Raw genomic sequence first — 27,478 nt, forward strand, 5'->3', positions numbered from 1 at the left:
AATCAGTTAGGAAACCCCTTACTGTCTATAGCTCAGTCTTTTGTTCAAAGCCTGAATGTAGCTTTTGCAGATGCACTACAGAGTTTTAGTTATGATGATGCCCTTACCAAAGCACTGCTTGGTCAGTCATGTAGGTGTAACGGGACGTACACACCTTCAGGGGGGGAGGATGTAACCCATGTTACCATGCCTTAAAATAGGATTTAAAAGCTACAAGGAATTAGCAGTAAATAAAGATTTCAAAAGGAATATTTGTCATGAATATTAAAATAGAATCAGCAATATATTAAATATTGCATAAAATCCATGAAGGAAATGGAGCTTTGTGTCCAACAAAATAAGTCCCTGCTGTACAAATGTCCTCAATATAGAGAGGTCTCACATAATATTCACTTAAGGTGAAGGTGTTTTATTTTGAAGTGTAAAGTTTTGGGTGGCACTGGAACAAAACAGACCTGAGATCAGTGACACTTTTCACTGACCAATCAGAGCCCTGCTTGCTGCAGGAGTGAGTGAAGGAACAGACCGTCATATTCTAGAGACACTCTCTTTGATCTAAAACCAGAGGAGAAGCACGTCGCATCTTCCTGGAGATTGATTACACATTGAATAACGTTTTCAAAGATACACGTTGATTAAAGGGAGAACCTCCCATTGTGCAGTTGATTGATCCAAAACACAACGTTAGTGAGCTTTGATCCTGGAAGAAACTCACGTAAGTGTTAATTGACAATTGACCTACTTTCACCCACATGTGTGCTACTAGCAGTATAATGGCTGCACACATTTAAACCCATTGTGGCTGTGAGTGAATCTAGACATTCAAAAACCCTTATCTGTTCTGTTCCTATGTCACCTGTTTCTATAAAGTGATGATCCATGCTGTGTGAACCATGCCCTTGCACAAAAGAATATGAGAACTCAAACTTGATTGTTCTGGTGAGTGATTTGATTCCATATACAATGGTTTTCAAACATTATAATTAATGACTGTTATTGTTATTTCTGATAATTATATACTTCTGTGATTTATTGACTGAAGATGAGTAAGCAGTTTATGCTGATTGTGAATGTGAATACATAGAGAGTAATCCTCAATTTGGCCTATTTTAGGCTGGGTCTTTTAAAGAGTGGATTTCAACTGTGGAAGTCTTTGATCTACAACCAACCGTGGTGAAGAGTTCAGCAGTTGGTGAACAAACCCATCTGAGTCCATCCGAAAATAACTGTTGCTTTGATCTGGAGAACTGGTAGGATTGACTATTGCAAAGAACACTGAAGGAATAGTTTCATGGACATTTCATTCTTTCCACTGAACTGAGAAAACAAAAGGAAAGAAAAAGAAAAGAAGACACACTGGTTATTGTTTTAAAATCAATTTCATGTTGACTGATATATTTGAGCATTACGCTGTCATTTCAATTAAGGGTATTTTTGATACAAGAAGTGAACAAGTTTTTTGTTGTTATAAAGATATTTTTTGATGAAAAGGTCAAACTGTATTTTGATATAAGAGTAAAACATTTCATCTAATCATTTAATTTACTAAAAGGTTAAAACCATTTCATTTCATGCTTTGGGGTTAAAATCCATTTAATTGATATACTGAGGTTAAAAACTAAACATTACTTAGGCTTAAAGGACTAAAAAGTATTTCATAAAAAAGCTTCAGGTTTGACGTCACAGTTCAATAACCTAATTTTAGGATAAATAGGAACACAAAAATAAGATACATAAAAACTTATGTTCAAGACTGACCACTAGTCTATTTAGGTGGTGTTTTTGTTTGCACTAATTCTACAAGCTGGAAAAAGTAAAGTGTTCACTGTCATCCCTCAACTTCTATTTTATTTTATTTTTAATACATTTAACTCTCTTTAAACGTATCTGTTGGTCTCTGAGTCTTCTTTATTGTTGTTGCTCACTCCTTAACTCTTTAATACTCATCCGTCCTTCAACCGAACCTATAATCTTTGATGCACTAGTCCAAACAAATGCTAATTTGATAGAAGTAGAAATACACATCTGTACCGGCCAGTGTCTGCTAATATACGTCAGGACTGAGCCCGGGTTACATACTTCCTTTTGTTCTGGGAAGCGGTTGTGACCTGAACTTTCTTGTGTCCTTACTCACTGGAGTGTCTTTGATGTCCCCAAAAATGGGATCCGTTATGATCTTGACTTGTTTTTCAAGAAAAACGACAATGTCCTTGAAGCTTGCTCTTCGGTCGTGTTTCTCCTGGAAATCACATACCACAGTTCTCCATTTATCTCTTAGTCGGTAGGGCACCTTCTTAATGATTATCAACAAATTAGAAGGCATATCAAGCTCATGCATGTAGTTGTCATCCTCCATGGAATTACAACATCCCCGTAGGAAGAGAGTGTATGCTTGCAGAGCTTTAGTGTCATCAGGTTTAATTGACGGCCATGAAAGAGCTTTCTCAATGAAGGCTGTAGCGATTTTATGCTCATTGCCAAAATGCTCTTTCAGTAGAGACTTAGCCTTCCTGTATCCTCTATCCGACATCATGTGTAGGCAACTCCTCACAAGTTCCCTTGGTTGTCCTCGGGTGTACTGTTCCAGATAATAGAGACAATCTGTGGGATTTGAGTTCTTGGTTTCAATGCTATGTTCGAATGATTTTAAGAAAGTGTGATATTGAAGTGGGTCACCATCAAAAATGTAAACTTCCTTCTTGGGCATAGAAGACAGACTCTGTTGTTGTACGAGTAAAGCTGTGATTTCGTTTTGTTTCTCCATGACAGAATATATATTATTGTTGTCTTGTTCAATTGGACCTGTGGTGCCCATCTGGCTTGCCAAGGGTGCTGCAGTGCGAGACCGGACGGCCGGAGCCACAGCTCCCCCGGTGGCAGTGACCACTGGCACTGATGTCCCAACAGCCATTGTTGTTGTGTTGGCTGTCAGTGAATGGACCGGCGCCACAGCGCCACCTGTGGTTCTTACAGTTGGTGCTGGTGCCTGCCTGGCAACACTGGGTTGTGAGGGGACCTGTCCCAGTGTGGGTTGTGAATATGGTGTGGAAACAGCTGCCTGCTGTCCCTTCTCAAAATATGACAACATTCCATCTGTCACTTTAGACTTAATAGAAACACCAGATCTCCTTGAACCTAGCACCTTCATTTTTGCTACATTAGCAGCCATGCTTGTATCCAGCTCCAGCTGCTCCTTTTGCCTTCTTAGTTGCTCATTTTGTCTTCTTAGCTGCTCCATTTGTACCTCCAGGTCATGTCTCTCCTGGATCATTTTTTGCTGAACAAGGAGAGCAGCCATTTCTGCCTCAGCTTTCAAACGTGCTGATGCTGTACTCGAAACTTTAGATCCCTTTGTTCTCTTGCTTATATTTGACGCACTGTCCTCAGGTTGAATTGTTTCCTGTAGGTCAAATATTGCAGATGTTGCCTTATGTGACTTGGAAGGGTGCTGCCCAGCATTAGTGTGTGGCATTTCCTCCTGCTGCTCAACAGGTAGCGCTTCACTTTCCTCCTGCTGCCCAACAGTTAAGCCTTCCTCTTCAGTTGCAATAGCTTCAGTATCTGCCTTTGCAGGAATGGATTCATCAGCAGTACTTATTTGCTGAATTGACATTTCAAGACCAACAAGCCATTGCATCACATCAGTTATGAAATCTGTATTGTGTTTTGTAACACGTGCAAACCATACATTTTGAGTTTCCAATTCCTCCTGTGGAATCAATACAATGAGTGAATCATGTGCTGCTTTTGCATTTTCATATACATTTTTCAGATCCTTCATTGTGCTTTGCACATCCTTTGCATTTTCATCATTTTTCATTTGCCCTTTCATTTAATTTGTGAGCACTTGAAGTTGTTTCACACATGAGTGGCGGTCTTTCTGCACCTTTTCAATTTTATTAGCCAGCGCTTTGGCCGTGAGCTTGACCGTCCTCCGTGACTCCTCCTCATCCATTTGTTCCAGATCCATTTCCTTTTTGTCGCTCTTTGTGACGATTATATCACTCATTTTGACATTTCCAACATGTACAATTCATCCAGAATACACAGCAGCAATTGAACATCACCCCAGATAATGCACATTCACCTTGGCAACTTTGGCAAGGCGATTTCCAATTCAACAGAGCAGCACACAGTGGAAAGAGCGCAGCGGCGCCTTATAAGGAGCGCCCATATATGGAGCGCAGCAGCCAAACCCAGTCCGACTCTAACGCAATCCTCGCTGCCAGCCAGCGCGCACAACAACAGCCACAACCAACAACAACAGTCCCCAATGGACAAGCGGCAGCACTTCCAACTGTGTTCAAACAGTGAACAACAAATACACAGAAGGAACCTGCAATGCGAATATATTTCTCACCGCTTCTGAAGGCTCAAGGCTGTGATGCGCTGCTGCTGTCACACAAACATTTCCACCGCAGCCACGGTCAATGTGGCTTCATTCAGAGTCACAGAGGGGCAAGTGCAACATAAAGTCCAAATGTTGCGATGTCCTTTTCCATCATGTTCCAATGTTTCGATCCAAATTCATTCATTTCAGAACTTGATCAATTTTCCATTTAACCCCAAAACCCCACGATCAAATGTCCATTCATTTCATTTCCAATTAATTGAATCCTGGTCCATAGATGAGTCGTGGTGTGGGTTATTTTCTGTTGACAATATTGTAGCAACTACTTCTTCCCAATATTCAAAAACCATTTAGAAGTGGTGCTATAAGGCTGAGCTTCGGCAGGAACTGTGTGACGCGTTTCCAAGCAAAACCAGAAAACTTTACGGGGCTCTGGCCCCGTAAGGTGATTTATTCATACAAAATAATAAGGTCCAAAAAATGTTACTGAAAATTAGATGAATGAAATGTAGGCTAAACGTATAAAGCAAAACGGTCAACAGAAAATATTGAGCCTAGCTCACCCCCATTCTCTCACTGAAAAGCCCAGCAGCCTGAGACACACACCTGAAATAAACTAAAAGGTAATGAACAGACACACAGCAGGAGCTAATCAGTTGATTACTGTGGGAAGTGGGACAACAAACCCAAGCGTGGGAAAAAACTAACAAAAATAAGATAACAAGCAAAATATACATTTTGGCCCCTACAGATAGGTTTGAACTGTTTTTCATATCATTCAAAATGGTGGGAGATCTAAAGGTCAGAGGTCAAAAGTCAGAGTGTGAAAGTTGTTGATCATGAGTAGACGCATATGTATATTGAAGTTTCATGGCTGTAGGTCAAACAGGGCATGAGTTGTACCTGTTCAAAGTTGGCATTTTGCTATAGCGCCACCTTTTGACGAAAGATTGTGAGAATTATTTCTTGATAGTTTTTCATGACCATCTACCATATGGCCAAGTTTCGTAAAAAGCGTATGCACGGTTCAGCCAGAACTGCGAAAAGTGGCAGAAGAAAAAAGAGGGGAACATTAAGACAGGTCCAGAGCTGAGCTCTGGCCCCGTAATAATAATAATAATAATAATAATAATAATAATAATAATAATAATAATAATAATAACTAGAAGGTACTGTTCCTGAAGAAACAGTGTGGGATCGCTAAGAATGTTGATGGTATTGAGTATTGATAGTGTTAGAGTTAAAGGTTTGAAAGGTTTAAAGGTTTTAAAGGTTTTAAAGGTTTTAAAGGTTCTAAAGTTTTGAAAGGTTCTAAAGGTTTGAAAGGTTTGAAAGGTTTAAGAGGTTTGAAAGGTTTGAAAGGTTTAAGAGGTTCTAAAGGTTTGAAAGGTTTGAAAGGTTTGAAAGGTTCTAAAGGTTCTAAAGGTTCTAAAGGTTCTAAAGCTTTGAATGGTTCTAAAGGTTTGAAAGGTTTCAAAGGTTTAAGAGGTTCTAAAGGTTTGAAAGGTTTAAGAGGTTCTAAAGGTTTGAAAGGTTTAAGAGGTTCTAAAGGTTTGAAAGGTTCTAAAGGTTTGAAAGGTTCTAAAGGTTTGAAAGGTTTGAAAGGTTTGAAAGGTTTAAGAGGTTCTAAAGGTTTAAGAGGTTCTAAAGGTTTGAAAGGTTCTAAAGGGTATTTACTTTAAATTATTTTTAGTCACTTTATTTACTTTAAAGTATTTTTTACAAATTTTTACAACTTTTAAGTATTTTTACTATTTTTTTCAACTTTTAAGTATTTTTACTCATGTTGAGTACTTTTAAGTATTTTTACTCAGTATAAGTACTCTTAAGTATTTTTAATCAAGGTACTTACTTTAAAGTATTTTTAGTCATTTTATTTACTTTAAAGTAGCTTTTACTAATTTTTACAACTTTTAAGTATTTTTACTCTTTTTATCAACTTTTAAGTATTTTTACTATTTTTTTCAACTTTTAAGTATTTTTACTCATTTTGAGTATTTTTACTCAATATAAGTACTCTTAAGTATTTTTACTCAAGGTATTTACTTTAAAGTATTTTTAGTCACTTTATTTACTTTAAAGTAGCTTTTACTAATTTTTACAACTTTTAAGTATTTTTACTCTTTTTATCAACTTTTAAGTATTTTTACTATTTAAAAAGTGAAATATCTCTAAAAGTACAAATTATTTCAAAAAATTCTAATGGTAGCCAATATGTCCTAAGTAGGCTGAACGTTATAGAGTTGGAACGGAGTTTCTATCTAAAAGTATGAATTTCTCCATTGAAATGAATGGGAGTTTTTTAGAAGTAAAAAGTGAAATATCTCTAAAAGTACAAATTATTTCAAAAATTCAAATGGTAGCCGACATGTCCTGAGTAGGCCGAACGTTGAAGAGTTGGAACGGAGTTTGTAGCTAAAAGTATGAAGGACTAGTTAGGGGCCAAAAAACGGTGTTGACAATAACAGTAGTGTGATCGCTTTAGCGATCCCACAATAATAATAATAATAATAATAATGTATAGAGCAGTAACACACTGGAATAATAATAATAATAATAATAATAATAATAATAATAATAATAATAATAATAATAATAATAATAATAATGTATAGAGCAGTAACACACTGGAATAATAATAATAATAATAATAATAATAATAATAATAATAATAATAATAATAATGTATAGAGCAGTAACACACTGGAATAATAATAATAATAATAATAATAATAATAATAATAATAATAATAATAATAATAATAAATGTAATAAATGTAATAATAATAATAATAATAATAATAATAATAATAATAATGTATAGAGCAGTAACACACTGGAATAGGCTCCTGCCATATAATAAGGATGGGCAATAAATTAAGCTTAAAAAATAAATGAAAGGAAGCAGTGATTAGTAAAGACGTTATATTTAGTTTGCTTGTTTAATGTTTGGACTGTCTGTAATTGGATATAAATGTTTTAGTTTGTGCATGGATGCATATAATGTCTTGGTTTGTTCACCAGAGAGTAATATGCTTATGTAATCATTCATAGAATCTTAGTGGAGTTATGTGGAGACCGAAATTGTAATCATTTTTGTTGTTTTGTTTTAACTATGTAATGGTGGAATACCATTGTATTATGTTCTGATCTGATCTGGTCAATATAAATTACCATTGACCAGATCTGTAGGGGGCGCAGTGGAGTAAATAAAATAATTTCCATCCGGCGGACACATTTTATTTTCTGCCAAAAAAGTGTATTATATAGAGAAGGTGGGGTGCTGTGAGGCCTCCCACCCTGGAGAATAGACTTTCAACAACACAAAACAGCCTTTGTTTCGGTGAGTAGCGAAGTATTTTAGTTTAATTTTACTAAAGTTGGAGCCCTCGTGGGGCAGTGGAATCCTTTTCCGAGCTGAGCGCCTGGCTGGGCGTTAGAGAACTCACTAACGCTCTGGATCAGGGCTAACTGCAGTGTGTGGGGAGACAGATATTGGACGGTGTTTGGCTGGGTCTGTGTGTAGTTCTTTTAGCCATGGCTGCAGACAGTGTTGGTGTTTCTATTGGTCGGGTCTGTGTGTAGTTCTTTTAGACATGGCTGCAGACAGTGTTGGTGTTTCTATTGGTCGGGTCTGTTTGTAGTTCTTTTAGACATGGCTGCAGACAGTGTTGGTGTTTCTATTGGTCGGGTCTGTGTGTAGTTCTTTTAGCCATGGCTGCAGACAGTGTTGGTGTTTCTATTGGTCGGGTCTGTTTGTAGTTCTTTTAGCCATGGCTGCAGACAGTGTTGGTGTTTCTATTGGTCGGGTCTGTGTGTAGTTCTTTTAGACATGGCTGGAGACAGTGTTGGTGTTTCTATTGGTCGGGTCTGTGTGTAGTTCTTTTAGCCATGGCTGCAGACAGTGTTGGTGTTTCTATTGGTCGGGTCTGTTTGTAGTTCTTTTAGCCATGGCTGCAGACAGTGTTGGTGTTTCTATTGGTCGGGTCTGTGTGTAGTTCTTTTAGACATGGCTGGAGACAGTGTTGGTGTTTCTATTGGTCGGGTCTGTGTGTAGTTCTTTTAGACATGGCTGCAGACAGTGTTGGTGTTTCTATTGGTCGGGTCTGTTTGTAGTTCTTTTAGACATGGCTGGAGACAGTGTTGGTGTTTCTATTGGTCGGGTCTGTTTGTAGTTCTTTTAGACATGGCTGGAGACAGTGTTGCTGTTTCTATTGGTCGGGTCTGTTTGTAGTTCTTTTAGACATGGCTGCAGTGTGTGGGGAGGCAGAGCAACATGATGGTTGTTTCATGAAAGTCAGTCCTGAGGAGGAGGCGGAGGAGCTAGGGAAGGAGGTGGAGGAGGAGGTGAGGGAGCAGGTGGCCAGGCTGGAGAGACAACACTTCTGGAAGGTCATCGATGCCTTTAGATATTACAGGTAGAACAACAATAACACACTGGATGCTAACGGTTAGCTAACAGAGCTAGCATAACATCGCGATAAACAGCCGATCTGCAAGCTCAGACGCATTGTGAGCTTGTAGATCTGCTTTTTTTTTAGCTATTAACTTGTACAGGGCTTAATTAATGACTATTGTTTTTCACTGTTTTGCAATAAAGAAGTGTTTTAATCCCGTCTGTGGCCGATTCTGTCGGAAGTTCCCAATGGGCGGTAGTGACGGGGCGCATCCGGTGAAAGCCAGAATTACACTCAATATAAACAGGAAGTAAACGAGGGGGGGAATGACATTCGGCCACAGACGGGATTAAAACACTTCTTTATTGAAACATATGAACTAATACATTACACTAAGACTCCGGACACCTAGTTAACATTTGGGGCAACCGGGTAATCACCTTATATTTAGCATTTGTACATGTTTGGAGAAATACGGGCTTTGGAGCTGACCTTCCAGTGGAAACTGGGGGGGTGGAGCTTAGACTCTAGTAGAGATAAAACATGTCAATCGATAAAATACATCTATAGGAGAGTCTTTATCTAAGGCTATCTCAGAGGCAAATATTGTACTTTTTACTCCACTACAATTATTTGAACATTTTAGTTATTAGTTACTTTGCAGATATACATTATTATATTATAAAACATTTAGCGACTTTGGCCCTATTTTATACATAGGCTATTTTCAAACATTTTTGTGCTTTACCAATAGTTTTGTACTTTTAATCAAGTAACATTTCGAACACAGGCCTTTACTTGCAACAAGTATTTTTATGTTGTGGTATTGCTACTTTGACTTAAGTAAAATATCTGAGTACTTCTTCCACCACTGCTTAAATATCACATCATTTAAGACCAATTGTGTGTTTTGGAATGGATGGAGATTTAATACACAAAATATTTACACACACTGAGATATTTTCATAAATAATACTCGGCAGGCCCACATCCATATTATATGAGCTGTATTATTATTTATGATGATATATAATAACTAAGTGTGGGTAAAAGATAATAATATAACAGAAGAACAGTCAGTGTAATCTAATGCAGCCTTTAAAACAAGGAGAAGATAACAGTCATCATGTCATATTACAGATATTACACATGATCCCATGTGTTATCTAGTCTGATATTATCACAACATCATATAATATTGACTTATTGTCCAGACCAAATGATAGAGCCTCATTTATTTATCACTTCTCATAACTATCTTCAGTGTTTATAATCTAATCTAATAGAAAGTCTAATAGATGTTATTTAGTCCATTAAGACCGGGAACGCATCTGTGTCCTTTCAAGATTTCTTTGGTTATTCAAAAAATAGCAGATCTACAAGCTCATAGCGCGGTTTGTAGATCTGCCATTTTTTTGAAACATTTTGGAAAATGTGTGCAAATCTTTGAATATGTATATATGTTTTAAAGCGAACGTTTTTAAGTCTGATCTGTGCTTCTGGGGGTCCCTGGAACAACACATTTTGAGATGGGGGTCCGCGGCCAAATACACATAATTTTGGGGGCCCTTGACATGAAAAAGTTTGAGAACCACTGATATTATAGCAACATACGGTTTTCATAAAACTGTTAGGATTTAGAAGACATTTATAGATGTTCCTGGATTGAATGGGTAAAATTTGTGTTCACAATAACACTGGCTCTTTGTAATAACAGCTTACTGTATTGTGTGTGTGTGTGTGTGTGTGTGTGTGTGTGTGTGTGTGCGTGTGCGTGTGCGTGTGTCAGGGACCATGTCCAGGAGCAGGTGACGCGGGCGGAGCGTCACTTCCGTGGTCTGCAGCCTCGCCACCAGATGCTCCTCCCGGCCGTGCTCCCTAACCTGGCCCTGATTGGCCGCTGTGTGGAACACAACCAGGAAGTGCTGCAGGCCATCGTCCGCAACTGCAAACACATGTTTGAGAACATGGAGTACGGCCAGGAGGTCAGACACACCTAACGCTTTACCTTATAATAACCCATTCAATCTGTCTGTGTCATTTTACATTTCTTTGGCTATTCAAAAATAGCAGATCTGCAAGCTCATAGCGCGGCACCGAGAGCTTGTAGATCTGCTATTTCTTTTTTATCGTGGAAAATTTGTGCAAATCTTTGAATATATATTTTTTAAAGCGAACATTTGTAAAATATGTTGTTCCAGGGACATATATATGTTATATATATATATGTTAAATATGTTCCAGGGACCCCCCAGAAGCAAACATTTGAGTTACAAATGTTCACTTTGAAAAATATATATTCAAAGATTTGCACAAATGTTCAAGCTTTTTCAAAAATAGCAGATCTACAAGCTTGTACTGCGTGCGGTAGATCAGCTATTTTTGAAAAGCCAAAGTATAAAATAATGGTTATAGCTCAAATGTAAAATGACACACAGATGAAAATATTTGTGCAAGAGAGGGACCCCCAGAAGAGAAGATTTGGGTGAAAAAAATGTTACCCCTTCTTCTCCCCAATGTAGTCATCGTGCCAATAAATTCCTCCCCACACACACACACACACACACACACACACACACACACACACACACACACACACACACACACACACACACACACACACACACCCCGTGAGAATGTATATCTGCTATTCTTTGATAGCCAACGTATAAAACATGGCTAAAGTGGCTAAAATGAATTGTGATGCTGTATTAACACACTTTGCTGGGGGCCCCCTGGAACCCCCCCCCCCCCCCCCCAAGGACCTCTGGGGATCCTGCAGCAGTGCCGATTTTGGCGACTAAAGCTATAGCGAAAAATGTTCGTCGACTACCTTTTTTCACTGACAAACTAAATAAAAACTAAACTAAACTATGATGACTAAAACTAAAACTAAGACTAAATATATCGACAATTTCGTCAACAAATAAAAACTAGACTAAAATGTTGGGGACTAGTGAAGAGATCCAGTAGAACTAAAAGACAAGTCATTTTATGTTTGGTTGCGCTCTGGTGTTGTGCTCTGAAAATAGCCGATCTACAAGCTCACAACGGCTATGATTAAAACTAAATAAAAAAATCAACTGCTGTCAAAATCAACACTGTCCTGAGGGTGATTAATATTTTGAGCACTGACTGGCAGCTAGAAAACTGTTTTAAGGAAGTTGATGACATGTTGTCTTCCTCTCTCCAGGACGATCTGAGGAAGGTGCGTCCGCCCTCCACCTTTGACATGGACAAGCTGAAGTCCACCATCAAGCAGTTTGTGAGGGACTGGAGCGAGACGGGCCAGGCGGAGAGGGACACCTGCTACAAGCCTCTCATCCAGGAGATCCAGAGACTCTTCCCTGCCGACCGACAGTGAGTTTACATGCATGTTTCTGCATTGAAAACCTAAAGGTAGCTCTCCACCGCACCGACGTCGGCAGCGATTAGTGTTGGAAAGTGTCTGTTAAATCTGCTGTTGAATGGGCGGTGGGTACGGCGTCGTGACGGGTGGCAAGTTGTAGGGAAGAGTCGAAAGCCGATCGAGGAAGTTCGGTCGGCTTTCGACCGTCGAATAGCAGCAGGCTTGTTGTTGAAAAAGACATCATAGTAGCCGTCTGTCGTAGAGTTCTCAAATTCTACCCGAACCCGACCCGACCCGACGTTTTCGGGCCAGGCCGGGCCCAAAATCTATGCTAATTAGTCGGGCCGGGCCGAGCCTCGGGTTCCGAATAAAATTAAAGATGTATTATTACTAGAGATGCACGATATAATCGGTAACGTATCGGAATCGGCCGATATCGGCCCATATCGGCCATATCTGTACCGAACCGATCTCAAAATAAACCCGATTAAATTCACCGATATTGTATAATAAAATGACCGAGAGGCGAGAGCAGTCTGTCTGCCTGTCTCTGTCTCTTTAAGAGAGCACAGCTGTAGCTCCTCCCCCCTCCACACGCTCTACATGCAATGTCTCTCAGACAGTGCATTGCTGCACTACGCAGCGGAGCAGGCTAGGCTGCACAGAGACAAGTGGAACTAACAGCAAACTAACAGCAAACAAACTCTTCACGTCCATAGTTCATACCCAGAACAGTCAGAGGGTTTCTTGTACATCTTAAATTAGATTAGAGTAGGGATACTGCGGAGGATATATTTTGCCTCGTTATTTAACATCGACGTAACAAACACTCGTTAGTCGTTACTCGACTCGAGTGCAACCAGCGGCTGCTTTTGAACAAGCAAGCTGCTTGTGTATTTAACCACAGAGAATGAGCACAAATTAACTCTCAGCTGGTAATGTTTCTGTCTTTGACATCCTGTTGTCCTACAATCTGTAGTGTAGTGTACGAAGCAAGCTGTCCCTGTCCTAAACTCACTGTCTCTTTCTTTCTCACACACACACACACACACACACACACACACACACACACACACACACACACACACACACACACACACACACACAGTGGTAGTTCCAGGGAGTTGTGATTGGGAGAGCTAAGGGGGGCTTTATTGTTTAGAGCAGAGGGCCAGAGGCTAATTAATTTAGGCAACAGACAATATGAATAACACTAATAACAAACTAGATTCAATGATCTTAGTTCCATAGGCCACATAACATATGGTTTTGTGTTATACAAAGATTCAAATAATTCTGTGATGGCTTATAGCATACAAAAATGATGTCATAGTTAAGTTTGTTACTTATATATAATTATAATTAATGTATTTATTCCATAAATATTTTTCATCACAGTAGGGTTAGTGGAGAGGAGGGTTTACCATCAACTTTCACCAGTAAAACAAATTAAAATAAAAAAAATCAGCAATGAGCTCAATATAAATATGATATATAATATATCGGTATCGGATCGGTATCGGCAGATATGACCCAGCAAATAATCGGTATCGGTATCGGTATCCAAAAAACAATATCGTGCATCTCTAATTATTACCCCAAAAAAATAATTTCAACTGCCCCTAGCGACCTTTTCGGGTTTTTCGGGCCTAAAAGTATGTTAATTGTTTGGGCCGGCCCAGTAGGGCCCAGTTAAGGCAGGGCCTTAATTTTCAGGCCCGTTGAGAACTCTAGTCTGTCGGTGTCGGCTCTCAGGTGCATTCAGCAACTTTTTTTCACACCTTCCAACTGACTGATCTCCCGACTTCATTCGACTGCCAGTCTATAGTAATCTGTTTGGTGGAGAGCTACCTTAAAACACGCACATTACACACACACATTTGAAACACACACATACACACACACACACACACACTAGGGCTGGGCGATATATCAATATAATATCGATATCATGGTATGATACTCTAGGATTTTAGATCTCCTAATGTCATGATGTTACTTACTTACGCCGGCTGGCGCATAGGGCAGCAAAATGTCATGATGTGGCATAAGATAAATGTTGTCTTCTCCTGGTTTCAATCACTTAAGCATCGGCTACAACATATACTGTACTGTATATGCATGCATGCCTGTGCATCTTCTCTACTGTATGTAACACAAACATGAACGCAGCATAATAATTCATCACACAGTCCTCCTCCTATAGCACCAGATGTTGATCAGATGTTTTCCATGTGACTATGTATTTTATTGTCAGTCAGTCCTCCTCCTATCGCACTATTAGCACCAGATGTTGACCAGAGGTTTTCCATGTGACTGTATGTATTTTATTGTGTCAGTCAGTCCTCCTCCTATAGCACTATTAGCACCAGATGTTGACCAGATGTTTTCCATGTGACATGTATTTTATTGTGTCAGTCAGTCCTCCTCCTATAGCACCAGATGTTGACCAGATGTTTTCCATGTGACTGTATGTATTTTATTGTGTCAGTCAGTCCTCCTCCTATAGCACCAGATGTTGACCAGAGGTTTTCCATGTGACTGTATGTATTTTATTGTGTCAGTCAGTCCTCCTCCTATAGCACTATTAGCACCAGATGTTGACCAGATGTTTTCCATGTGACATGTATTTTATTGTGTCAGTCAGTCCTCCTCCTATAGCACCAGATGTTGACCAGATGTTTTCCATGTGACTGTATGTATTTTATTGTGTCAGTCAGTCCTCCTATAGCACCAGATGTTGACCAGATGTGTTCCATGTGACTGTATGTATTTTATTGTGTCAGTGATCTGTCCAAGGTCAGCGTGCTGGTTCCGGGGGCGGGGCTGGGCCGACTGGCCTGGGAGATCGCCCGGCTGGGATACGTCTGCCAGGGCAACGAGTGGAGCTTCTTCATGCTGTTCTCCTCCAACTTTGTGCTCAACAGGTAATAGACCATATTCACACGGCGGCCATATTGCCATTAAGTCAATGAAATGCCACCCCAGTTGAATTAAAATGCCACCCCAGTTGAATCTTTGAATGTATATTTTTAAAGCCAACATTTGTAACTCAAACCTTTGCTTCTGGGGGGTCCCTGGAACAAAACATTTTGAGATGGGGGTCCGTGGCCAAATACATATCATTTTGGGAGTCCTTGACATGAAAAGGTTTGAGAACCACTGCTCTATGGACCCGTAGTAGCCACTGGTTTTATATCCTGGTAGGATGTAAAACCAGTAGGACCGGAGCAGAGCGGGGGAACCACTGCACTAATGCATAATATCGTTGCTGTCGGGCAGAAACCTCTTATCTCCATATTTAAACTTTTTGTGTTGTTTCGTAAATCAACACCTCTACTTGATCATACCACAGCGTCACACAAAAGTATCAAAAGTAGCAGATCTACAAGCTCGAAACACGGTGTGAAGCAACACGTTTCGAGCTTGTAGCTCTGCTACTTTAGTTATTTTCTAATTTGAATCCTGAAAAGGAACAGTTTTGGACATATGAGGTTTCCACCCGACAGAGACAATATATATATATGATATATATATACATATATATATATATATACTCATACAAACTCAAGTTATCGTACACCCAACTTTTTCAAACTATGAATCTCCTTTACCATCATATGCACCAGGTTGTGACTTGCATAGATGATATGTACATTATTTGGTGAAAGATTGTACAACTCATATCAGTCCAGCTTCAAGTATAGCTGCCAAGGGTCAGATTGTACTGTATGTGTGTCTAAAGTACTTCTCCCCATGATGTCATGTGTTAGAGCAGCACCACCACCCTTTGAAATGAGTGTATCGTTGGGAGAAGTACATCAGACACACAGGTCGATGGTAAAGTAGTTCTGTGTCAAACACAGGCATCATACAGTAGTTCTACACAATATAAGAGAGAAGCTTCTTTTGTCATAAGAACCAAGCTGTAGCCAAAACAATAGATACCGGGGCTGAGAACATTGCATCTTCTCTTATAATATTATGCAAAATGTCACAACAACTGAACAAACACTCTATAGGAATGAGTACTATCACTATATAGAGCTATTTACACATATTTTAACCAAAGTAAATCACTTACCCTACCTTTAACAGATAAGTTGTAATTCTACCACAATTCATCATCACTATCCATCTGTCCTCTTGCTGAAAATAAAATGTTTTAATTAATTTTATATAAGTGCTGGACCCAAGCTGATCATAGTGATCCAGAATGATCCATAGTGTTGCAGTGCCCCAGCAGTCTGTGTACTGGTCCTTATAACACGGCACGGCTGCCCTCAGGTGTGACAAGGTGAACTCTCTGACCCTGTACCCGTGGATCCACCAGTTCAGCAACAATAAGAAGTCCTCAGACCAGACGCGATCCGTCCGCTTCCCAGACGTGAACCCTCAGGGTCTGCCGCCTGACTCTGACTTCTCCATGGTGGCCGGGGACTTCACCGAGGTGTACACAGAGCCAGGTCAGTGTTAACTCTTTAACTCATACATGGGCAACTGGCGGCCCGGGGGCCACTTAATGCGGCCCCCACCTTCACTTAATGCGGCCCGCAGGTTAATATCAGAATACTGATATATCATTGATTTCAGCTGTTATGATTCCAAACATGCAAACATGACCCGCTTGAATTACTTCAGTCTATATTAGTAGCTTAATGACTAGTATAAAAATTCTATTGTCCTTTTTATGTCCAATGTATTTGTATTTAAGTTCATAAAGTTAACATAAGTATAACTAAATGCATTTGAAATAAAATAAAAATGTTACTTTTCAGGATTCCAATTCAAAAGTAGCAAAAATAGCCGATCTACAAGCTCAAAACACGTCGCGCTAAGACCCGTTTTGAGCTTGTAGATCGGCTATTTTTGCTACTTTTGTGTGACATAGAATGCCCCGACAGTATTATGCAAAAAGGCCCTCTGGAGTGAGTGTGGAAATATAGTGGCCCTCTACATCATCAAAGTTGCCCACTCCTGCTTTAACCTTTTAACAAAATAACTTTTTGATTTAACAAAAAATATCACTTGAAACCAACCTTTAGGTTGAGAACCCCTGGACTAGTAGTACACATTCATGGTGGTTCCAGACAGAGAAAGGTTTGTTTAGTTAACAGTGAGTGAACTATTGACTGATGGAAACCTTTTGAACCTTTGTCTCAGTTGATGCAAGGAGCCGTGTTGGTGTGGATTCTATCAGCGCTGGTGTGTCTGGGTACAGGTCATCACCATGCAGGACATGAAGGTAACAGAGCTTTTTTTTAAAGATTTATTTTTGGGCTTTTTTGTCTGACAGGAAATGGGCAGAGAAGGGGAGTGTTTTTATCCCTGTCCGTCCGTCCGTCTGTCTGTCTGTCCGTCCGTCCGTCCGTGTACAGCTAATCTCCGGCACCGTTGGCGCAATCGGCATGAAACTGAGCACACACACTTTGATGCCAGAGCAGAACCTCTGCCCCAAATGTTTCACCTGTTATAGCGCCACCAGGAGGCTGATTTTTGCAAAACACATCTTTTCATATGACTCCTACAGATTTAGTCCTAACATCACGCACATTATCTCTATAGTCATGTGATCAAGACTGATCTGTCCGATTTTTCACATTACATCCTGATTGGCTAAGATTGCTTTCCAAAGTTTGCAGGAGTAGCCCGTTTTGAACAAAATGCCTCAAATTCTGAGCGCAGTGTCCGATTGCCGTGAAACATTGCACGCACATTCGCACTAGGCTGAGGAAGAAATGCCACCCTCTTCACATTGTCCTGTTATAGCGCCACCAGTAGGCCGATTTTTCCAAAACAAGTTTTTGATATTACTCCTACAGATTGTGTCCGAACATCATGCAAATCGGTACACATTATCTCTATAGTCATGTGATCAAGACGGATCTGTCCGATCTTTCATATTACATCCTGATTGGCTAACTTTCACTTCTACTACCTGGCCTGGCGTAGACCTGTGCTCCGAGGAGCAATTATTATAATTGTTTTAAGTTGTACAAGCTCACAATGCATCATGATGCGAAGTGTTGTGAGCTTGTAAATCAGATATCTTTGTTATTTGTCATAGGAGGAGGAAGTAAAAGGTTTAAGTGGTTAACAAATCTAATTCATCACCTTCAGATAACAGTGCAGACCAGGCTGCAAACAGCCTCTCCATGGTGACATCAGCAAACAAAGGTTTTGCCTTCAACCTGTACAGGCATGTGGCCGCTCAGACGGACAACCAAGGCAAGAACGTCTTCTTCTCACCCGCAAGTGTCAGCCTGGCCCTGGCAGCCTTGTCTGTAGGGGCCCGGGGCCAAACCCACCTGCAGCTCTTCAGTGGTCTGGGGTTCAACAGCTCCGTACTGAACCAGGCTGACGTGAACCAGGCCTTCCATGGACTTCTGACCGCAGCCGACAAGACTTCATCAGAAGACATCAGTGCAGGAACCGCCGTGTTTGTGGACGATAGGTTCAAGACACACCCCGAGTTCCTGCAGACCCTGAGTCAGTCCTACCTGGCCGACGGGTTCAGTGTGGACTTTAGAAATGCCACAGAGAGTGCTGCTACCATCAACAAGTATGTAAGGGAGAAGACCCACGGCAAGATAGACCAACTAGTGGAAGACCTGAATGAAGAGACCCTCATGTATCTTGTTAGTTACATATACTACAAAGGTAAGATGTCATCTCTGAGCTGTCATTTCAATTCCTATGTTTTTATATCATGCACAGTATAAGTATAACATGCACAGTATACATACATTGCTGCTATGCTCAGGCACCTTAGTCTTTTATTATCTCAGGTACTTTGTAAATATGTAGATAACTTGTCTGGCCTTCTGTTGCTCTCTTGTTTTGATCTCCTTCCCACTTGCCCCCCACCCCTCTTCTTCTCCCCCCCCCCCCCCCCCCTCTTCTTTCTATGGAAATTAACGTTGCGATGGGAACGATGTACAAAAACGAATTTCACCCACTTCTTTACCTTGTAAACCTGTGATGTGACAATAAAACTGATTCTGAGAATAATTTCATGTACCAGACAGAAATTAAACTAGTGTTATGCAAGCGATAATCAATGGGGAGTGGGTCATTATTGAGAAATATACCCCGACAGGGTGGTTAGAATGTTTTCAACAACATTCTTGACGGCAATGTTTAGCTGACAAATGTAAATGACATGTTGGATACGGCAGAAAATCAAGCAACGCAGATTGCTATGAGCCAGGTGCTTTGATTAGACAGTGGTCTGTTATAGAGTTCAGCGGTCATTATTCAAAAATATCACACCACTGAATTCAGTCATTTAGTAATGGTTATTATTAACCTAACCATGGTTAGAGTTAATCTCTAACTCAGTGATTTGCAACCTTTTTCAAGGACCTTCAGTATGAGATACAAATCAGGCCATAGACCCCCATTTGTTAACATTTAGTTTACTGTCTGGGAACCCAATTTACACTTGGGGTGTAAATGACTAGACCCTAACTAGTGTCATGGCTACAGAGTCACCTTCCCACATTTAAATTACGTCTCACTTTTGTCATTGTTTCTGCATTGTTTTCTGTCAACCAGGAAAATGGAAGACTCAATTTAACCCTAGATGGACATCAGAGGAGGAGTTCAGTGTGGATGACCGAACCCAGGTACTTCATCCCATAACACTACTGTCTAAACTGAATGGCTTTTTATTATTTTTATCTCAAAGGTAACCCACTAATTGCACCTATATTTGTATAGTATCTTATGTTATTATTGTTATGCATTAAATCAGGGTTTCCGGCAGACCATTTAATTTCCACCGCCGAGGCAAGACCAAAGGGCTATTGTGTTGTCATCACGCACACGTCCAGTGCACCCTCACAGGAGGAGAGCGTGCTGCGCGCCCCGGGGCTTCAAAGCAAATATATACATTTTGATTGTTTCAACCACGTCGCAAAATGTACCAGTATATAATCTACAGTATATCGTTACATCCATCCGTCTATCTACAGCGTAGATAGACGCTACCCCGTGCACCAGCTGTCAGCTTTTTTTCTCCTTTTTCTTTCTTCCTCCGTGGTGGAAAGCCTAGTGACATGAGGTTAGGCTTCAAACAAGACAGCCAGTGTCATGTACCTCACGATAATAGTTTGTTTTAAGCCTGTTTCTTTACCCCGTGAGTCACTGAGAAACATCTCCTCCAGCACGGACGGGCGTGTGCATGAGATGAGCACGACTGCGTCCGCACGTTAGTTTCACGGGACTTTGTCTGTCTCGCGGCGCGGCTCACTGATCTGCCCCTCACTGCAAATGAATTAATATACATATACGACGTGTGAAAACACATTCCTTAGCCTGGTTCAGACTGCATCAAACCAACCCGACTACAATATGTATGGGAAACCTGATTTGGGCTGCCAGTCTGAACAGGGCCTGAGACAAAACGTGGGTAACTGTTGGTCTCTATAGGACTCTCCTAAATCGGGATCGGCATTGGACCCAACAACCTGTCATGGGTCGGGGCTCTTCTAATGATCCACATGGTGATGTTGTTGCAGGTTCTAGTCCAGATGATGAACGTGGAGGACCAGTTCAGTGTCTACTTTGACAAGCAGATCTCCACCTATGTCCTCCGTTTACCCTTCAACAGCACCTACTCCATGCTGCTGATGCTGCCTGAGATGGGGAGAAATTTGACTCAACTGGAGGAGGCCATCTGCCCCAGGCACTACACCAAGTGGCTCAAAGGGTTGAAGAAAAGGTTTGTAATTACATTTGGAAAAAAGCATACACCTTGTTGCAAATTTCTTTAAACATTTCTTCAAAAATAGCCAATCTGCAAGCTCACAATCACGTGACCTGTTGTGAACTCTGAAAACTTGACATGCCCAAAATAGGGACATCAGGGTTTAAGTGTTTAAATTACATAAAAAATGTCATATATTACATGTTACTTATAATGAGCATACAGTATGCTACAACTGGAAGATACAATTGGAAATGGAACACTATTAAAAAAATGAAGCTGATAAATGGGTTCTCTCTCGTGATTGGCTGACATTTTGTCACCTACCTGAAAATGTATTTTTCTGTTTATTAAAGAGCTGGAGAGACTCCTGTTAGTGAACAAACACTCTATAGCAATGATTACTATCAGAATATAGTGCTTTAACCTTTCAACAAAAGATGTTTTTGTTTTAACCAAAAATGATCACTTATCCAATTGTTTTATATTTCCTTTTCAGGGAAAAGTGGAATATATCGCTTCCCAAGTTCTCCATCAAGACGAATATAATCCTGAACGATGTGCTGCGTCAGATGGGAATAACGGACGTGTTCGGTGCTGCAGCTGATCTCAGTGGCATTTCGGCGGAGAACAGTCTGACTGTGTCACAGGTAAGGGCTGTCACAGTGGAAGAGTGTCTAGTTGTCCCTTCTTTTATATCACAAACAACAGAGACTGTCCATCAGCAGTGGTGGAAAAAATACTCACATTTGTTACTTAAGTAAAACTATCTATACTGCAATGTAGATATACTCTGTTACAAGTAGAAGTCCGGAATTCAAAATGTACTTGAGTAAAAGCACAAAGGTATTGGTATCAAAATATACTTAAAGCACAAAATTATACACATACTCATTATGCAGAATGTTCCATTTCACAAGTTTTCAAATGTATAAAAGTCTTTTGAAAATAGCAGATCTACAAGATCACAATGTGTCGCGATGCGACGCATTGTGATCTTGTAGATCGGCTATTTTCAAATGGCCGAAATGTATAGGGTCCTTGAAATGGAAAAAAAGTGTGTGAGAATCACTGATTGACTAATCATCGATTATTAATCATCGTTTTATGTGCAGGTCGTGCACCGAGCCACGCTGGATGTGGACGAGTCTGGAGCGACCGCGGCCGCGGTCACGACCGCCGAGTTCGTGCTGAAAATCATGGACTACGTCCCCGAGCTGAGCTTCGATCGTCCCTTCATGGTTCTCATCGCTGACTCCTCCCACAACATTCTGTTCATGGGAAAGATCGTCAATCCAAACGTCTGATTCTGAGTCAAAAACCGTCTGTTCACAATCATTCAAGCACAGATGGTTGACCGTCAACATAATTATGAAATCCTTCTCGAAACCTGTTTCTTTGGTGGTTTTCTGAGTAGTTTGAAAATGTGAAGTCAAGCGTAGACCAGGGATAAACTACTAGGGTCCCTATCTTGCGCCTTACCCCTTATCCCTAAACTTATTAGCCATATTTTACTATTTTGAAAAACATTTAGTATTTCAACTAGCCGATCTACATCGTTGATTTGAACTATTTTAAAATATTTTTCAAAATGGCAAAAAAAAAAGTGAAGTGATAAGGGGTAAGGCGATGCGCAAGATAGGGCCCTAAGTTCCTAATTATTCATAGTATTCACAGTAACTGAAGGTAATCTAATATTAATGTAAGCCTACAGGCAAAAAGCATACTTTCATGACAAATTTAAATGTTTAGCTTTTCCGGGCATTTCTGCTTCATTTGGATTGGTCATTGTAGAGACAAGGTGCGGGAGAAAGCAGGGGAGTGACAAAGAGCAATAGTCGAGCTGGTCTGGGAATCGAACCAGGGAATCACTGCCGTGGCATTAGAGCCTAACTTGCTAAAAAAAATTGATTTCTAATTGTACAATATAAGGTATTTCCATGCACCTCATATAGTGGATTGTTTTAGGAAAGCAACATTAACATAAAATGGTTTGGCAATTTGCTAAATATTTTTTTAAACAAGTATTAATCAGCATCATTCCATAAGATTAATTGCTTAAGATGTTACAGTCCAATTGGACCTTATAGTTAATTACTCACAAAAGGAGTGTATACCACGTCGTCTCTGCCGGGTGCAAAAACATGTCCAGAACTGTTACTTTTCAGGATTCAAAAACATCAAAAGTAGCAGATCTAAAGCTCAAAGCGCCACGCTTCGCGCCACGTTTCGAGCTTGTGGATCTGCTACTTTTGCCTAAACAGCAACGATATGTTACTACACGTGTTAACCACACATAGCTGATATACAAGCTCACGTGTGTTTTGACCATGTTTTTATTTTTTTAAATCTTTCCCTTATGACATGCTCAAAATAGAGAGAAAATAGGTAGAAAGTGGTTGATGAGATTTATAGAGCAGTAACACACTGGAATAATAATGATAGTTTTGTTTTAACTATGTAATGGTGGAATTCCATTGTATTATGTTTTAATTTGATTGTGAATGTTTGGACCCCAGGAAGAGCAGCCTTCACTGCTGTGAGGACTAATGGGATCCTTAATAAACAATGTGACACATTAAAATCATTTTGGGGTTTAGTTTTTATTTGATTTTATCCAAACGTCAAATTCCTCTATTGCTTCAATGTAGATACAAAATAAAATCACATTAGTTTTGATTGATAGTGTACAAATTAGCATAACATATTATGCTGTAATGATTGCCGATTCCTTACTAGATACTGTTCCTCAGTAAAGGTTTGAGATACATTCTGGATAATGCTTAATACTATCTTCTGATAGTTATGGATACAGACAAGACAGTTTATTGTGTTTTCATCCGGACATAATTATTTCTGTATTGTAACCAATGGAGAAAAGGGAAATTGCAGTTGTACTTAAACTTGAACTGCTGAATTAAAGTGGAATTAAACGTGGCTTGTTCTTTTTTTATTTTTTTATTGACCAGATCCAAAACATGTAAGGTGGGGTCAAAATCATAGTTAACAAGTAAAATGTACAATATTATTTACTGTAAGTACACGGGTCTCGTATAGCAGCCAGTCTATAAACAGAGAAATTACAGCGAAATATCAAACGCACTGCAGATCCTCCAATTACTGCAGCGTCTGAAGCAGCTCCATCATTATGGCTTCTCAAGTGACTTCACTTCATACTCCCTTGTTCTTCTGCAGACTGAGGAGCGCCCTCTTGTGTGTGGAAGCATCCATGACAGGCTGCAGGTTCCTCCTTCTGAGGAAGACTTCAGTGTAAAGACACCTTGTTGAAGGGCTATGCGTTGGCCTGTTCACAGGCATCTATCCACTCACTGAAAACATCCACCGGCTCTGACAGATAATGTATAGGCGTTTGGTACGCCTCCATGCAAACAGCATGTTATAATCCCCACACTCCGAGTCCTTTCCATTGTGACAGAACAGGAGTTTAGGTAGTTACAGAAAGGACAGGTGAACATGGTGTCCAGACCCATCTGTTGCTTCTTGGCCGCTGCTGGCTTCCTGGTGGACTTTCTGCGTCCCATTGTTGACAGTCCTGGATCCAATGTGCTGTGACTCTGCTGTAGGTGATGCTCTGGAAGGAACAGTATGAACTCAGTACAGATCTTTGTCTCAGTGTGACTCCTGGAACTCATCTTCACCTTTATATAGGGGGTGCTGTGACGTCAGAACAGAGGCCCCTATTGCCATGACGACGCAGATTTGCGCATGTGATACTGTAGAGACTACAGATATGTTTAGAGAAATGAATAACTGACTTGTACCGTTTCCTGTTGTAATCTCAGCCATGATTCCATGCTTGATAGTTTAACAGTAATCATTTCACAGAATAAATACAGAGGCAGAGCAAATAAGAAACATATTGGACAAATAAACATGTCAAAGTGCAGTGGATCTGATCAGTTGTTAAAAGAGGACGTCTCCCCTTCCTTTGTCTTGTCTCTCAGCAGTCTGTGGTGAGGTGTCTTCACATTAGGAAGGTGAGTAATGTCCTACTGTACTTCATATGAAGTACAGTGTTGCTCGCCGAAAATAATTTACTTTTAATCACATTTACTTGTTATTTTCTAATTAAAATCAGTTAGTTTCTTATTAAAATCAGTTATTTTCTCAGCGTATGGCACAGTGAACCTGCCATACAATGAAGCATAATTTACCCGTTTCAGTTTTGTGATACTTGGTTATTGAGGACTTGCCAGCATTGACGTTGGAATCTTCTATCCAATTTAAGATAGAACTTCTGATTTAGAGAATGCTGAACCGCTTCCGTCCATTTCAATTGTCCATTAACCCTTTAAGACCGGGAACGCATCTGTGTCACTTTTTGATTTGAGCTAAAAAGCATTATTTTACAATTTGGCTATTCAAAAATAGCAGATATACAAGCTACGAGCTTGTAGATCTGCTATTTTTGAAAAATTATGAAAATGTGTGCAAATCTTCTCTGAATATATATTGTTTTAAAGCGACATTTCTATCTACCTAACCACATTATAACTAAAGATTAGACCTAACCACATTATAACTAAAGATTAGACCTAACCACATTATAACTAAAGATTAGACCTAACCACATTATAACTAAAGATTAGACCTAACCACATTATAACTAAAGATTAGACCTAACCACATTATGACTAAAGAAAAAGATAAATACATCACTATATTGGAATGAACTTACACAATCACAACACAAAGTAGAAACATATTTGGCCCTAAACAGACGCTATACTGAGGCAGACTACCTAAGCACAGTAACTGATAAAAACCTGAGAAAGACATTGACAATGTACAGGAAACAGATGTACAGATAGAGAGACAGAGAGACAGACAGACAGACAGAGACGACCCCTACTTGACATAAGATATAAATGAACAGTAGTTCATTTACACCTTATATGGTCTAGAGGCTATAAAGGGTTAACATATCTAAAAAATATATCACAAACCAGAGGAACGGAAAAAGTTTACCATTTATTAATAGGATCAAACTTACATTTACAATGGATTATTAAACAGATTAGGGAAAGCACAAAACTTCAGGGTGGCCAAAGCCAAAATACTCCAACCCTACCTGAAAAGAAAACCTAAACTACACCAAAACACAAAACAGCAAAATGTGTTAATATTGCAACACAATCATTTTAAATCACTTCAACATTTTATACTTTGGCTATTCAAAAAAATAGCAGATCTACAAGCTCATAGCGCGGCACCAAGTGCCGCGCTACGAGCTTGTAGATCTGCTATTTTTTTTAAAACATGAAAATGAGTGAAAATCTTTGAATATATATTTTAAAGCGAACATTTTTAACACAAATCTTTCTTTCTGGGGGTCCCTGGAACAAAATATTTCGAGATGGGGGTCTGCGGCCAAATACATATCATTTTGAGGGTCCTTGACATGAAAAGGTTTGAGAACCACTAGTCTAGGCTCCCTAACAAAACAGGCTCAAAACGGGGAACAAAACAAATGGCGGCACACCCCTACCAAGCTTCCCTTCTCTAGTACACTCAGGTGAAGGTTTGGAACATAGTGAAGTGAAGTTTCCTATCTAATAAGTGTCTGTACTTTAAACACACAGTCTTTTTTAAAGAAAAAGGTATGGCACACAGCCTATATAGACCTACAGTAGTAAACTAAGTAACAGAAAGGGTTCAGCACATGGCTAAAGGACTGAAAAGGAGCTTCTCCCAGGCTTTTATGCTGGCTGGGCTGATTGAGGATGAAGCCAAACCAATTACCAAACGAGGCACTGAGAACACTCAGAGGGTTAAAACACACAATATGAGGCCACACAGGGCCGTTACACGTGACATCAGTGTTTCCCATTCATTTCCTAGACTGTGGTGGCCCACCGTTGTCTAATTTGGGTGGACCCATCACCCCAGACCACCCTAAATAAAGGTTTAGGTCCACCCATAACCCCGGACCACCCTAGAGGGTCCAGGTCCACCCATCACAGGGAAACAGTGATGTCATAATGATCTTAACACATTAATTATCACAAATTATAAACAATTACATAATAAATGACTTATGGTCAATTATAAAATAATAAAACCAAACCTAACCAAACCAAACCAAACATTGCTGACTGACTTCCATTCAGATGGATATTAATATTAATGTTATGAAGAACTGAACTATTATAACCCTAAACCCTGACCTTTAACCTCACAGAAACTATGTTTATAAACCTAATCTTAAAGGGATACTTCACTTTCGGGCCGGGGACACATTTAAAAAAAATATTAAAAATAAATGAAAAAAGTTATGGAAAATTCATGGCCCCCTCACACATTAGTAGGACACTGCGTGTCGTGAGGGGGCCATGAATTTTCCATAACTTTTTTCATTTATTTTTTATATTTTTTTTAAATGTGTCCCCGGCCCGAAAGTGAAGTATCCCTTTAACCCTAACCTAACCTCAAAACCACGTCGAACTGGACGAAACACCGGGAAAAGACAGTCTGCACACTAATTATCGTTAGCCTTGGCTAGCTAATTAGCATTTTTAATTGTGTAAAGGACACATTTGTGAAAAAGGTTGATGATGTCATCATTGTGCTGCTGTTATGAGTATTTAAAAGCTGAATGGACACACATGTATTTACTCCCCTCTCCACTAGGGGCAGCGATGACTCTCTGC

General features: G+C 39.9%; 4 protein-coding genes across 7 annotated transcripts in view; 2 read left to right on the forward strand and 2 right to left on the reverse strand.

Annotated features, from left to right (window-relative positions):
- The window catches only part of LOC308087932 (H-2 class II histocompatibility antigen, E-S beta chain-like), a 62,309-nt gene that overhangs the window by 28,052 nt on the left and 6,779 nt on the right, over nt 1–27,478 (reverse strand). The window contains exons 8-9 of one of the 4 annotated variants that reach the window (XR_013933383.1): nt 27,245–27,478; nt 26,916–27,048 (exon numbers count right to left, since the gene is read on the reverse strand). The exon at nt 27,245–27,478 is cut by the window's right edge and continues 25 nt beyond it. The gene's annotated coding sequence lies outside the window, so the exon portion shown is untranslated. Of the gene's footprint in view, nt 1–26,454; nt 27,049–27,184 lie in introns of those variants that run through there. The other 3 variants (XR_013933384.1, XR_013933385.1, XM_080432191.1) reach the window with 3 other exon arrangements.
- Nucleotides 8,597–27,478, forward strand: part of LOC308089122 (carnosine N-methyltransferase-like) — a gene marked incomplete at its 5' end in the record, with an annotated part of 35,887 nt that continues 17,005 nt past the window's right edge. The window contains 4 exons of the mRNA XM_080433691.1: nt 8,597–8,769; nt 10,538–10,733; nt 11,942–12,108; nt 14,884–15,024. Of these exons, the coding sequence (XP_080289817.1) occupies nt 8,597–8,769; nt 10,538–10,733; nt 11,942–12,108; nt 14,884–15,024 (677 nt within the window). The remainder of the gene's footprint in view (nt 8,770–10,537; nt 10,734–11,941; nt 12,109–14,883; nt 15,025–27,478) is intronic.
- Nucleotides 16,435–23,394, forward strand: LOC308087916 (serine protease inhibitor A3N-like). Its single transcript, XM_080432163.1, has 7 exons — nt 16,435–16,563; nt 17,261–17,342; nt 18,218–18,757; nt 19,655–19,725; nt 20,620–20,822; nt 21,307–21,457; nt 21,923–23,394. Exons 2-7 carry the CDS (start codon nt 17,264–17,266, stop codon nt 22,112–22,114), a joined length of 1,236 nt encoding a protein of 411 aa, XP_080288289.1. The 5' UTR covers nt 16,435–16,563; nt 17,261–17,263; the 3' UTR covers nt 22,115–23,394.
- The window catches only part of LOC308087934 (H-2 class II histocompatibility antigen, E-S beta chain-like), a 39,099-nt gene continuing 37,692 nt past the window's right edge, over nt 26,072–27,478 (reverse strand). The window contains exon 9 of the mRNA XM_080432193.1: nt 26,072–26,465. The gene's annotated coding sequence lies outside the window, so the exon portion shown is untranslated. The remainder of the gene's footprint in view (nt 26,466–27,478) is intronic.

Source organism: Gymnoscopelus braueri (assembly GCF_963280865.1).
Source record: "Gymnoscopelus braueri genome assembly, chromosome: 7".
Lineage (NCBI taxonomy): Eukaryota > Metazoa > Chordata > Actinopteri > Myctophiformes > Myctophidae > Gymnoscopelus > Gymnoscopelus braueri.

Bases quoted from the DNA above. Each gene is read 5' to 3' on its own strand.
- LOC308087916 (XM_080432163.1), top strand. From the start codon at position 17,264: ATGCAAGGAGCCGTGTTGGTGTGGATTCTATCAGCGCTGGTGTGTCTG. The intron at 19,726-20,619 runs GTACTTCATCCC...ATGTTGTTGCAG, and splicing joins GTGTGGATGACCGAACCCAG to GTTCTAGTCCAGATGATGAA. The intron at 21,458-21,922 runs GTAAGGGCTGTC...TTTTATGTGCAG, and splicing joins ACAGTCTGACTGTGTCACAG to GTCGTGCACCGAGCCACGCT.